The sequence below is a fragment of the Pagrus pagrus genome (assembly GCF_965226575.1).
Source record: "Pagrus pagrus genome assembly, chromosome: 23".
Classification (NCBI taxonomy): domain Eukaryota; kingdom Metazoa; phylum Chordata; class Actinopteri; order Spariformes; family Sparidae; genus Pagrus; species Pagrus pagrus.
The window spans coordinates 5,396,587-5,408,792 of NC_140205.1; the positions used below are offsets into that span (position 1 = coordinate 5,396,587).

At 42.1% G+C, this 12,206-nt stretch overlaps 1 protein-coding gene across 6 annotated transcripts in view; it reads right to left on the reverse strand.

Moving 5' to 3' along the window:
• Positions 1–1,728: 1,728 nt before the first annotated feature.
• ppp1r12a (protein phosphatase 1, regulatory subunit 12A) overlaps positions 1,729–12,206 on the reverse strand; it is a 50,755-nt gene continuing 40,277 nt past the window's right edge. For 4 of the 6 annotated variants that reach the window (XM_084345273.1, XM_084345272.1, XM_084345268.1 and 1 more), the window contains 9 exons: positions 11,494–11,615; positions 11,279–11,344; positions 10,049–10,065; positions 9,823–9,940; positions 9,548–9,652; positions 9,405–9,452; positions 8,320–8,370; positions 5,954–6,203; positions 1,729–3,682 (listed from right to left, as the gene is read on the reverse strand). In XM_084345273.1, coding sequence (XP_084201399.1) covers positions 6,066–6,203; positions 8,320–8,370; positions 9,405–9,452; positions 9,548–9,652; positions 9,823–9,940; positions 10,049–10,065; positions 11,279–11,344; positions 11,494–11,615 — 665 coding nt within the window. In that variant the 3' untranslated portion in view covers positions 1,729–3,682; positions 5,954–6,065. The other 2 variants (XM_084345270.1, XM_084345271.1) reach the window with 2 other exon arrangements.

Below are 12,206 nucleotides of genomic sequence, written 5' to 3' on the forward strand. Positions count from 1 at the left end.
ATGAAACGCAGGTTGAACAGCAGCCTGGTGTTGCCCCTCTTTGCCTCTCAGCTCTAACTCAAACCATTTGTTCCTATAATTTCACGGTGCGACTTTTAAAAGGGCCCTGAATCCGTCTTTCACATCTTTTTCTTCCTCTGTCAAGGGTCCTGATGAAGACCTTCAGCCCGAGCTGGTTGAAAAAGCACGCCCGACACAAACCAGACTTCTCAACCACGCTGAGGCGATGGAAAACAAGAGGAGCCAGAGACTTGCATGACTTGAGGCAATTACTGCAGATACCACGGCTGATCCCCGAAGCTTAATCTGAAGATTGGAGCGCTTCATCACAGGTTTTAAAGAGCAAGTCACAACCAGAGTCATAAAAAAAAACTGGAGCTTACAGTGAAGTTAGTTCCACAATCAGGGTCAAATAAATCACATAAAGAGGAATCTGATCCATTTAGGAGGTGGAAGTGGCAGAAAACACGCTTGTAATTTCGCTTTATGGTCGCGTGTGCATGTCATCTCAGCTCAGGGAGGACAGGATGTGAAAACAAAAAGGGAGAAGAGAGAGAGTCAGCGTTTTACTGTTGATGTACAGCTGCAAACGGGATGTCAAGAGGCAGTCAAGAGGAAGGATAGTTGAGAAGATCTGATGATTCAGAGTTCAAGATGTTTAACACTGTAAAGTGAAGCTGAAGCAGCTGAAGAGGACTCGTGACTCTCGTCTCTGCACGTCCAGTTCATGTGGACGTGGGCTACATTTGCATGTAAGTGTGAGGAGAACAGAAAGGCTCTGAAAAATCCCTCCAGTGCAGGAGAATGATGGGAAAAGCACCTGAGTGTGCAAAGCTGTGCACCATCTACTGGTATGATGGAGTGTAGCAGCCGTCTACCTCCTGTTAGAGCTGGAGGAGGCGCATTTAAAATAAAAGATACAACCTGAATCTTCATTTTTATGGCTAGATATGATTGGTTACAAGCTTATAACAGCCTTAAAGGGCCAGTTCACCTAAATCATAAGAGTATTTGCTTTTAGCCCTCGTCTTGTGGAGCCATGCGGGTGTTTAGCCATCGTTATAAAGGTTACATTTATAGTTAATTAAACTTTAGTTAATAGGTGTATCACACTCATTTTTTGTCTCCTACTAAAGAAGTAGTCTCTTTAAAAACAACAGGGATTCACAGTGAGGGTTGATTATCAAGAGAAACAGAGGATATTTATGGTTTTCATTGCCATGAGAGCCACAAACAGGTTTTTATTCAGCCCGGAGGCAGTCGTCTCTGAGGTTTTATTATTTCTTAGATTTTATTTAACTACCAAGAAAGCCTCACTAGGATTAAAAGCTTGTTTTCGATTGTCACAGCCAAGAAAGGCAGCATCAACGAAGAGTTAGCAACAAACCTCATCATAAAAACATTATAAAATACGCCACGAAATTAAAATCCAAACTGAAATGTGATTATAAAACCTGAATAAACCTTTCAGTTCAGTCGTGCGAAAAGATTTCAACCTAAAAACAACTTAAATGTCGCCCAGGATCCCAGCACCTTCTTAAAAATCAAATTCAAGGACTTTTCAAGGACTTTCCAGCCCCAATTTCCACAAATTGAAGGACCCAAACCAGTCTAGGGGCACGGATCAGGATAAATTACAACAACACTAAGAATATTTATAATAGGAACTAGCAGACTTTACAGAAACTAAATAACTCGGACAAAAGATAAAAAATAATGAGACGTGGGAACTTTACAATGTACAAGTTTATTTTTAATGAACTCTTCAGTGGTTGGTAGTCACAGCACAGCTTGCATGTATTAAGCCACACACCTATTTTACAAGATGACGGGAAAAAAAAAATAATAATAATAAAGAAAAACAAAACAAAAACAAAAAACCAGAGTAGATGGCCATCAGTCCATCTGCAGTGACTTTTTTTCTTTTACTTCTTCTTTGACTAAAATATCCTTAAAAAGGCCACTGAAATGCATAAAACGTCTTCAGATGCATGAAATATCCGATGGTGGCGATTTTTGCTTTAAACCTGACATCAAGACTCCTCACATGGCATTGACAGTGCATGTAGACATAAAAAGGAACTGGGTTAGCGATACCTAAGATATTCTTCTTTTTTTTCTTTTTAGTGACAACACCTCGGCTATAATACTACAGCTTTAAAAAAAAAAAAAAAAAAAAATTGGAAACAAAATTAACAGCACTCTTCCAAGATACTGAATACAATGAAAGTGAAATGTAGTGAAGCGATTATTCTGGTTTTTTTTTTTATATCTCACAATTCATGTGAACACTTATTTTTAAACTGGAAAAAAGAAGAAAAAAAAAAAAAAAAAAAGCACTGAACACTGCCAGCTGTAGGCCTCTAACTGCACTGTATCCAATGTCTTTAGACTATAAAATAATTAAAACACACCTTTTTGTCCTCTGGAATTTGTATACTTTTTAATAGTAACAGACGGGAACCATAAACGCATGCCATGTGCTGGTCTCAAACAAATACATACAGGTATATACAGCATCACTCAGTACCTGCTAAAACAAAGTGAGAAATACAGAGTATAAACTGACTACACTACAAACTTAAAACAAAAAAACAAAAAAAAAAAAAGAGGAGGAGGAGGAAGGTGAGCGATGGAAGCGGTGGAAGAGTGAAAAAATCCTACTTGTGTGTGTGTGTGTGTGTGTGTGTGTGTGTGATGGACTCATCATTAAAGCATTAAAAAAAAGAAAAGAAATGCATATTGCACATACAGTGAAAGCTTAAATTCCACCAGGTCCGCCTCGTTTTCGCTAAAGCGAGATTCAAAAAACAAAAAAAACATTTCCCTCTTGGAGGAAGACACAGAGGTACAAAAAAAAAAAAAAAAAAAAAAAAAAAAATGGAGAGGGAGGTCGCGTATGTGTGTGTGTGTGTGTGCGTTGGTGTGATCTGTGTGGGGCCACGAGGAGCTGATGGGGGGGCAGAAGTGGCACTTTTGTTTTTTCAAGGGAGGAAACTGCACAGCACACTTACACAAGAGAGAGAGAGGAGAGAGGAGAGAGGAGGAGGAAAAAAAAAAAAACATCAGAGAGATTGTGGCACAAATAAAATAAAAATCAGGTGTTGGATAATATCTTCTTCAGTGATAGCCGAGAGAGAGAAGAGAGAGAGAGAGAGAAGAGAAGAGATCGATGCATTTTTTCTCTTTATGTACAACTAAGGCTTATTGGTTAAATAGTTTTCAGGCTTCCCCGCCCACGATGCTTTTAACATGCGGATCACGCAACCCTTTCTCCTGGTTTTTTTTTTTTTTTTTGCTCTGTAAACTTCTAATCGGGACAGCAGCCACACGTGGGTTATAAGTCGAGGAGGAGGGAGGGAGGGAGGGAGGGTGGGAGGTGAATGGATGGATGGATGGATGCTGCGGTAGTGGTAGTGGTAGTGGTGGTGGTGGTTGCAAAAAGGGAGGAGAAAAAGAAGAAAAAAAGAAAAAAGGAGTCTTGTCTCTGATGTCTGTTGCAATTAATATCTAAATGTGCAATTCCATTAGTCACTGCCATGGGGGACTAGGGGGTGCAGAAGACGGGGCGGGCGGGCGGGCGGGGGTATCTGTTCTACTTGGAAAGCTTGCTAATGACTCGAATGAGCGCTCCGTTCTCGTCCTTTAGTCTCTGGTTGTCTGCTTTCAAGTCTGGGAGCATCTGAAAGGGAAGAAAAAAGGAAAAAGGGAAGGTGGGAAGAGACATAGACAGAGAGAGAGAGAGGAGAAGGCTTAGACAAGTCTTGACAGATACACAATGTCGACAAACCAGCCAGGCCAGTTTTTCTTTTAAACAAATTGTTAATTGCAGCCTGAAGTCACACAGCATCTCTCAACTTTTGTTTTCTCCTTTTCTTTTTTTTTTTTTTTTTTAAAAGTTCTCGTTCCAAGTCAGGAGAGAGAGAAGTAAAAAAGAAAGCGGGCACACCACAGGCCACAAGATCCTGAGAAAAGCCATGCAGAATCTCAACGGCTGCTCACCGGCAGCCACAACAGTAACACAGCAGAGACAAATAAAAGTCGCTGTTTTATTTGTTGGTCGCTCAGGGTGTCTACAGGTGTCGGACGCGTACATTTAATTGTTCAAAAGAGCGTTTCTAGATTATTTTTAACCACATTTAACACTGATTTTTCGCTGTATAATCCCTGCAGGCAAGTGTAAAGGTCTGTAGTGCATGTGTGGTTCTGTGCTGAGGTAGGTTTTGCGTAGGAATGCCATTATAAGACTGAGTGAGCTTCATCTACTGTATATTTTGTGCAAGTATTTAAGGTTGAAAGATTTGTAACATCAGAAATGTGGACTTTAACACAGAAGAGGGACTCATTTTTGACAAAAAAAAAAAAAAAAAAAGACATTAATAGACGGATAATTTAAATTAGATAAAAGGTTTGTGGCTATTTAGACCTCGCAAATTCAAATGTAAGAGCATTAAATCGCGTCTAATATTTATAAAATTGAGTTTAAGACATTTTAAAAAGGACCTGCAGACACCCTGTTATTTGTTCTAGGGCATAAACATTTGAAAAATCCTCATCGTCTGGTCTCCTACAGAGCCTGGCAGGTGTCAGGAGTAACTCATCTTCTTTTTCTATAAATATAAGAATATTATGCTCTTTAAAATGATAAGATTCTCAAGTGTAACAGCTGGACTTTAAGTTACTGTGATGTTTTAGCTCTTCAGAGTGTTAGCATTAGGCTAGCTGCTGTGTTTTGGTACTGAGGTGCCTACAAATGTTGAATTCATTCAATCATTATGCTGCTGTGATGCTACACTGGATGTTGATACAGCTGCACAGTGATACACAGTGTGTGTTAGACAAGATGAAACTACACTGATTTCTAAAGGGAAATACTAGCAGGTCATAATGAATTGTTTTCATGTTGTGCTCAGTTCATTTGTGTATATCAAAGCCACAAAACTTAATTTCCTGGAGGAAGATAGTTGCTTGTTGAGTCTCGTCCACAGGTCGTCAAACCTGCACATCGATCACTCATCATCCTCCAGGAAGTTACAGTCTGTTGCTTTAAGGCCTTAACGGTCTTGTTTGCTTATGTTGGTCGTACAGAGGGATCAGTTTAAAACTGAGACTGTTTCCTCTTCATGACACCTGCCAGGTCCCATAGTTTCACCGGTAATGCTTCTTAACTTCTGCTTTTGTATGTTTATGACTCCAGAAGTGTTTTAGTTTAACATTTGCAGGATTGCTGAACAAAACTCTAAACAATAAAAGCATAAAAGTTACTGAAAATCCTACTAGATGATTACAGATACAAATATGTAAACTGACTTTCTTCTTTAAAACACATGTACAGAAGCTGTGGTGGTAGAAGACTCCAACAAGACACTTTAATCCCCTTAAAAACAAACTTTTCATGACAAATGACAATCAACTGTTTCTTTAAAAGTACAGGAAGTTACTTTCAAACTTGATACTGATCAGACACAACCTGTTCCTACATAAACCTGCTGGTGCATGCAGCTGACTTCAACGTTTGTTGATGTCATCAATCAGAATTCAAAGTTGGGGAGTAAAGAAAAAAAAGGTTCACTCTCTGAAGACTGGGGCCAAAAAAAATGAAGCCACTTCATGCAAAGAAGCCAGAACAAGCCAAACTGAACAACTGAGCTCCTTCTGACAGGAGCGTCACAACTAAAACTACAGAGGGCACTCTCCTTTACAGCACTTTGTGTTTTACAAAAATGAGGCCAATTTAGACACCTTCTGGCTTTTTACTCGTACTTACCTGAGCTTCATCTCCAACCATTATTTAGTTTGACATGTTTCGGGTTTTTGTACTGTAAACGGAGAGTGTCCTGTTGTAAAGAAAGACACCCTCCCCACTCTGAAAACCAAAAGCTCTGGGGAGGCAGAGGGGGATCGGAAAGGGGAGTTTACAAAACCAGTGGTGGTTGGGCGGCTGGGCACCTGCCTGTCTATGGGTGCGGGCAGAGCACGAATGGAGCATGAGAAGAATGGGGTTGGGAAGAGGGGGGGAAAGTGAGGAGGAAGAGGAGATGGTGGTGGACAGACGGACGTGGCTTTTAGAGGTCGACGGTGGGCAGCTGGCTGCAGGCGGACTGCGAGAGCTTTGCCAACACGCGGGACAGGGCCCGGTTCTCAGCCTGCAGCCGCTCTTTAACCTGCCGCAGGGCCTGAACCTGCTTTACCTGGGGGAGGTTCTGCAGGAGGGGGAAAACAACAACCACAACACAGGAAAACAAAGAGAAGAGAGAGGGAGTGAAAGGATGATAGAAGTGGAGAGTATGTGTTTCAAGAGAAGAGGATTAATGAAAGACAGGACAATTAAATTAACAGAGAAGAGGGGCCGAAGGAAGAGAAGGAAAAGGGGAAAACAGAAAAGGAAGACTGTTAGAAAATGGGGACAGATTTTGGAAACCGAAGGAATGATTAAGAGCTTTTTTCCGCTTCAGCGTGATGCTTGTAGATAGAATGGAAAAGTGACACTGATAAGATCAGCCAGCTGGCTGCCACCTAAAAATAAACACACTTTGTTATCACAGCCATGGGAACAACACTTGCTTACTAGGATTTAATGGATTTTTCTTTCTCTCTCTCCTCCTAAATTTTCTCGAAGAGGAACACGTAATTGGCCGACTCGATAGAAGAGCTTAAACGTTCTGTCGACATGGATTATAACAGCTGACCTGAGACGTGCCCTGAACTGAATAAGAGATGTCCACATTTAGCAGGTGTAGAAGGAGGCTAAGATGGGGACACAGGTGACGTCCCATAGAGGAGTTTGTGAGACATTCAGCGAGTATACAGTTACATTTAACAACATAAGAAAGATAACCTCTGTCAGCAGCTGTCAGAAGCCTGAATGTTGCTAGTATGAGTTTCCTTAAGTCTGTTTAGTGTCTTTTAAGGCCCTGACTGACGGTGTCAAGGTGAGTGTCTGTCTGACTCCATACTACCACCACCTTGTGGTATGGAGAGGCATTTCCTCTCATGAAGGCACAATGTACAAGCTAGTTTGCTGTCTGCTGTAGTCTTTACATTGTGTTTAAGTGCAGTTTTTTGGCCACACAGACGGCTTTCGTCTTTGATGTCAGTTCAAGACACCAAGAATTCGTCAGCCTTGGTGTTTAGTCACTTGTCTTGACTGTTTGTGCGACGTGCTCTGCTGCCAACAATTTAACGAGAATCATTGAAATCGTGCAGAAACAAGCAGCCGTGAGTTTAAGGTGTCATCGTGTCATGAGTCAGAGAAAATCAATCTGACAGATTCAACAGCCTGACAGGAGACTGTGCGAGTGTGAGAGAAGGTGGACAAATGTAGCTTTTATGACACTGATACACTAAATAGTGTATTTGATGACTACGTATATATAAACATATGTCTGTCCTTTATTGATGGCTCATGAGAAACAGACATGATGCACATACAGGTTATTTAAAAATGCCATCTTCATCCATTATGTCTATACTTCTGTAGTTAAGACCATCATTGTTGCACTTCTGTGTCCCGTCTATTATCGTCTTAATAAACCAGTGTCAGCGGTGTTTCTTGTCTGGCTGCTGTGATTGTGTTTCTTTCAACTGTGCTGTTGTTTCCTTTTGTGCTTCCTTGGCTTCCTAGCTAGCTGGCTAAATTTGTTTCAAGCTTCTGAGGCATGTGGCGCAGAGACGAGGACGCTTTTAAACCAAACAAAGGGATGCGTGTTGCACTCCCTTTGTTGGAAACAGGAGACAGTTTTCTCAGCTTTAAAATTTCAGCGATGACTACAGTGGTGAGCGAATGAGCAACTCCTGCTAACAGACACACTACCTCAGATTCAGAAATGCATAGTAACCTAATTCCTATTCTCAATAATAATAATAATAATAATAAGGACAACAATCTAAGCCGAGAACTGGACAAGCTACAAATAAAAGGGGTTTAGATAAATCAGAATGATCTCCGTTGGACCTCACTGTAATGATTTCACTGTGTTCCCAGATCCTTTGTTGAGTAATGTCATCATACAGATTCGATGTAACTGCAAAAACCATGAAAGTCATTTGAGATGACTCACCAGCCCCATTAAACCAAATCCACTGAGTGTCACAGATTTAGATATAAAAGGACACTCATAGACTGAAGTGACAGCTGTTAGCACTATGCTGGAACTCACAAGTACCACCTACACACTCGCTGTGATCCTGACTCCATTAATGGAAATCTTCTCAACCAAAATCTACATGAACAGAGAATATGAAACAGTTTGTGTGTGTGTGTGTGTGTGTGTGTGTGTGTGTGTGTGTGTGTGTGTGTGTGTGTGTGTGTGGTGGTACCTTAAGTTCCTCCTCCATCTCAGAAATCTTCCTTTCTAGAGCTCTTCTTTCCTGCGGGGTGGAGGAAAGGCGGGTTAACTCAGGGCGTTTTTACAGAGAGCTGTAAACACACTTGTTTTGGCTCAGGCTCTACACACACTGCGTAACATAAAAAAAAAGGTGTGGAAGACGGTGAGGGTGAAGCGATCGCAAACACACACAAACACACACTTGAACACACGCATGACTTGTGAGGCGTCTACAAACAACAGCCAGGTCAGACCTACATTTATACATAATTCAAAGGAAGGAATGAGTTAAGAAGTGGGGATGTAGATGTTCAGAGGTTGTGTTGGATGGTATGTTGATGAAATGACTCATGGACACAGAGGGGAGAATGTCTTTTATGGAGCAAAAAAAGGGCATTCTTGTATTATAAAAGGATGTGAAGATAAATGGAGGAAGATGGAGGATGGACTTAAGAATAATGGATGAATTTTGCAAATCTCTGGGTTAATTTCATGGCTACACAGCTGCAGATGAAGACGCCAGATGAGCACGGAAAAAAATCATGAAAACACACACATGCACAGGTTCTTTCAACGGCAATTTAACAGTCTACAACTGTTCTACAATCCAGCGAAAATTCAGATAAACACACTTTCACACAACACTCAAAAACAACAAAGTAAGCAGTCTTGAGAAGAAGAAGTGACCACACGCTGCCTCTGAGGTTCAAAAACAGGTGAGAGAGAAGGTAGCAGTGTTCTGGGTGGCGAGGAGGAGGAGGAGGAGGAGGAGGAGGGAGGAAGTCCCTTTTGACCCCGGCTACAAGGGCGTGTGTGACACGACAGCCAGCAGCAGAGAGTAGACTGATATAAAAACTCAGGTTAAGATCATACCACCACCCAGATGATATTGGGATCTGCTTGTCACCTTCAGACATAAACCCATCGGTGGTGTTACCAACATGTTTAAAGCTCAAAATAACGTCTGACTTCTAGATTTAGTTTGAGAAAAACTTGAGACACAAGTTAAACATCTTTTTTTTCAGAATCAGTCAGATTTATAACAAAGCCGGGTTATTAAACCGGTCTGATCATTACCCTTTTCTCCATCTCAAGCTGTGATCGGTCGGCATAGCGTTCCTGCCTCTGCAAAAAGAGAGAAATAAAAGTGATCAGGCTTGTCGGGAATCATCTAATCGATCAATCACAGATCAGCAGAAGCAGTGTGAGCTCGAGCGTACCTGTGTGGCCTTCTCTAGTTGTAGCTTCAAGTCTGCCAGCTCCAGGTCTGTGTCACGTAACTGGGCCTTCAACTTCTCGTTCTCAGCTAAGATCTGCTCGTAGAGCTGAGAGGAGGGACGGACATATCCAACAGTTAACAGGTGCAGCAATCAAACCAACAAGACTTTCTAAAATATAAAAAAATGTTGGCTTAAATGTGGCAAATTGTCATGAAAACTACTAAAACACAGAAATGGGTAATCACGGGAGACATATCTGACAGCTCACTACAAACCTTCTTATAATCAGTGGTGTCGTCTCTATCCAGTCGGCTCGAGTATGTCCTCCGACTCTCACCGTAGCTACGGCTAGAAAGGGTGTCATTGCGATCTAAGGATGAAGTGACCTCGTTCCTACAACAGAAATAACAGGCAACTGCTTAAAAATCTAATTGTTGAGCGACGCAGAAAATGTATGAAAGGATAATAAAGAAAGAAAGAAAGAACATAAAATGAACATACCTGGACAATCTGTCGCTCTGTAAGAAAGCAGAAAAGAAAGTGGAGGTTAACGTTTTGGAATATGAAACAGCTTCTCTCTGTAAAAACAGCAGCTGACCTTCACTCCTTTGCAGCCTCCCACACACACACACTCTTATTTCTAAGCAGCTGCCGTGCCAGCCACTGCCTCAGGGCCTAAGTGCGCCTTCGAAGCCTGCAGCGCCCCAGTGAGCGGGGCCAGACATCAGATAGGGAGGTCAGGTTGGAGGGCCGGGCTTCCAGCTATTTTTAAATTGAAGTCGGCTTCCTGAGAGGTCGGCCACACAACAATGCTACAATCTGAGTCGAGACGTCCCGAACGATCAACATACAGTTCAAGTGAGCAGATAAACAGCCAGAACTGGCACGAAAAAGAGACATGGACTTTTAATCCAGAGGGCCAGGGTGCAGAGGAAGGACACTCCAAAGCTTTTCCTGAATGCTTTTTCATCTCCATGCCGAGATAATTGCTCGTTTCCTATTTACTGTTGCTGCTCCACCCTTCATACTGTCCTACTGTAAATGACGGGTGAAAGCTGAGTGTCTTGCTCTACCGTCTGCTCTGCAAACAGACACTCCCATTCAAACAGGAAGTTCATCCGGCCAGCAATGTTTTCACAACACAGCTCTTAGTCAATGTGTTTAATTGGATTTGAAGACTGGTTTATCCATTTCTTACATCACATCATTTCTGCTCATCTCTGGTTGAAGTTCTCATTTAAAGTGACTTCATATGCACAGATGAGCACATGAAGCTTGAACAGTGTCTTGAATCTCATCTCCAATCTCATGTCATCATTCGTGTGTGTGCTTTGACCCCCAGAGATCCAGACTTCCTTTTTCTTTGCATGTTTATAAAACCATGTTGATTTATGGCCGAGGCGAGTTTTGGTTTGCAAGGTCACCCCAGCAACAAGACAATTGCCAGAAGAAAGAAAGGGGAGGGAGGACGGGGGCAATAAAAATTCAAAGGCTGAAGATGAGGGAAGGAAATCATAGCCGTACAGGGCAGAGTGGTGAATATCAAAGACTACCGGATTTGCCTGGACTTCATGAGATGAGACATGAGGAGGGGGCAGAATAAGTGCAGGAGGGCGAGAATCAAATGGAGGTCGTGCCACGCAAGCGAAGCAACAGGGCTGGTTTGGTTTTAGCTGGAGGGCTTCTGCTTAAAAGTCAGTTTTATCTACTTTCTGCCGTGTGTTGAGTTACCTGTGGCTCTCCCTTGGTGCTGCCCTCCTCCGAGTCGGACTGCTGGTCAGGGTCATTTTCATCACCCTGGAATGAAAAAAGACAGGAGGGTTACACATGACCTGAGGCTTTCTTTATCAAAATGATCAAAGAGGAACATTAATAACCTCCTGCACTTCACCACAAGTGCTGGGAATACTTATGACGGTGATAAAAGTGATCTCTGAGTCTCTTACATCTTGGGTCCAGAAGGAGACCCCAGTGGAGCGTCTCTTCTCGCGGGGCCGCCTGCGATCCCGGATGGAGCGGGGCTGAGACTTGTCCTCTCCCTCCTTCTCCTCGTCCTTTCTATCTATTTCTGTCCAGCGAGAAGAACGACAGGAGTTAGCCACATATTGCTGCCACGAAACTAAAATGATTATTATGACATTTGTTTCCTTCCTTCCTTCCCTGAACATCTCTGGTCCGTGTTTCACTTGTCTAACCACCATAACGGCAGACAATGACGACTGATGGACGTCAGACATGGCCATCAAAAAGGCGGTTGGGAAAATGGCGTTTATTTAGCCAATCAGACACATTTAATAAATAAATATAGCCGTGTGTGTAACCTTTGGGAAAATTTCCCTCGATTTACCGATTGTCCCAGGACCTTGTGTTTATTTTTTGTTTTTTTCGTCCTCTCCCTTATTTGCTTTTGTGTCCACAGTTCCTATAATGTGGATGATGTGAAAAATGGACATAAATAAAAAGTATAAACAAGCAGGTCTTCTGACAGTGACGTCGATGAGTCTGAAGTCACAGACTCACATCTTTTTAGCTAAATAAACACAGATGATATTTGACCAGAATTGCTCCGGGACATTGAAATCCTCCGGGGGAAACCCTGAAGTTAACCCTTATTTCTACATCAACAGTGTCAGACAGTAATCCTGACAAGAAATTCAAA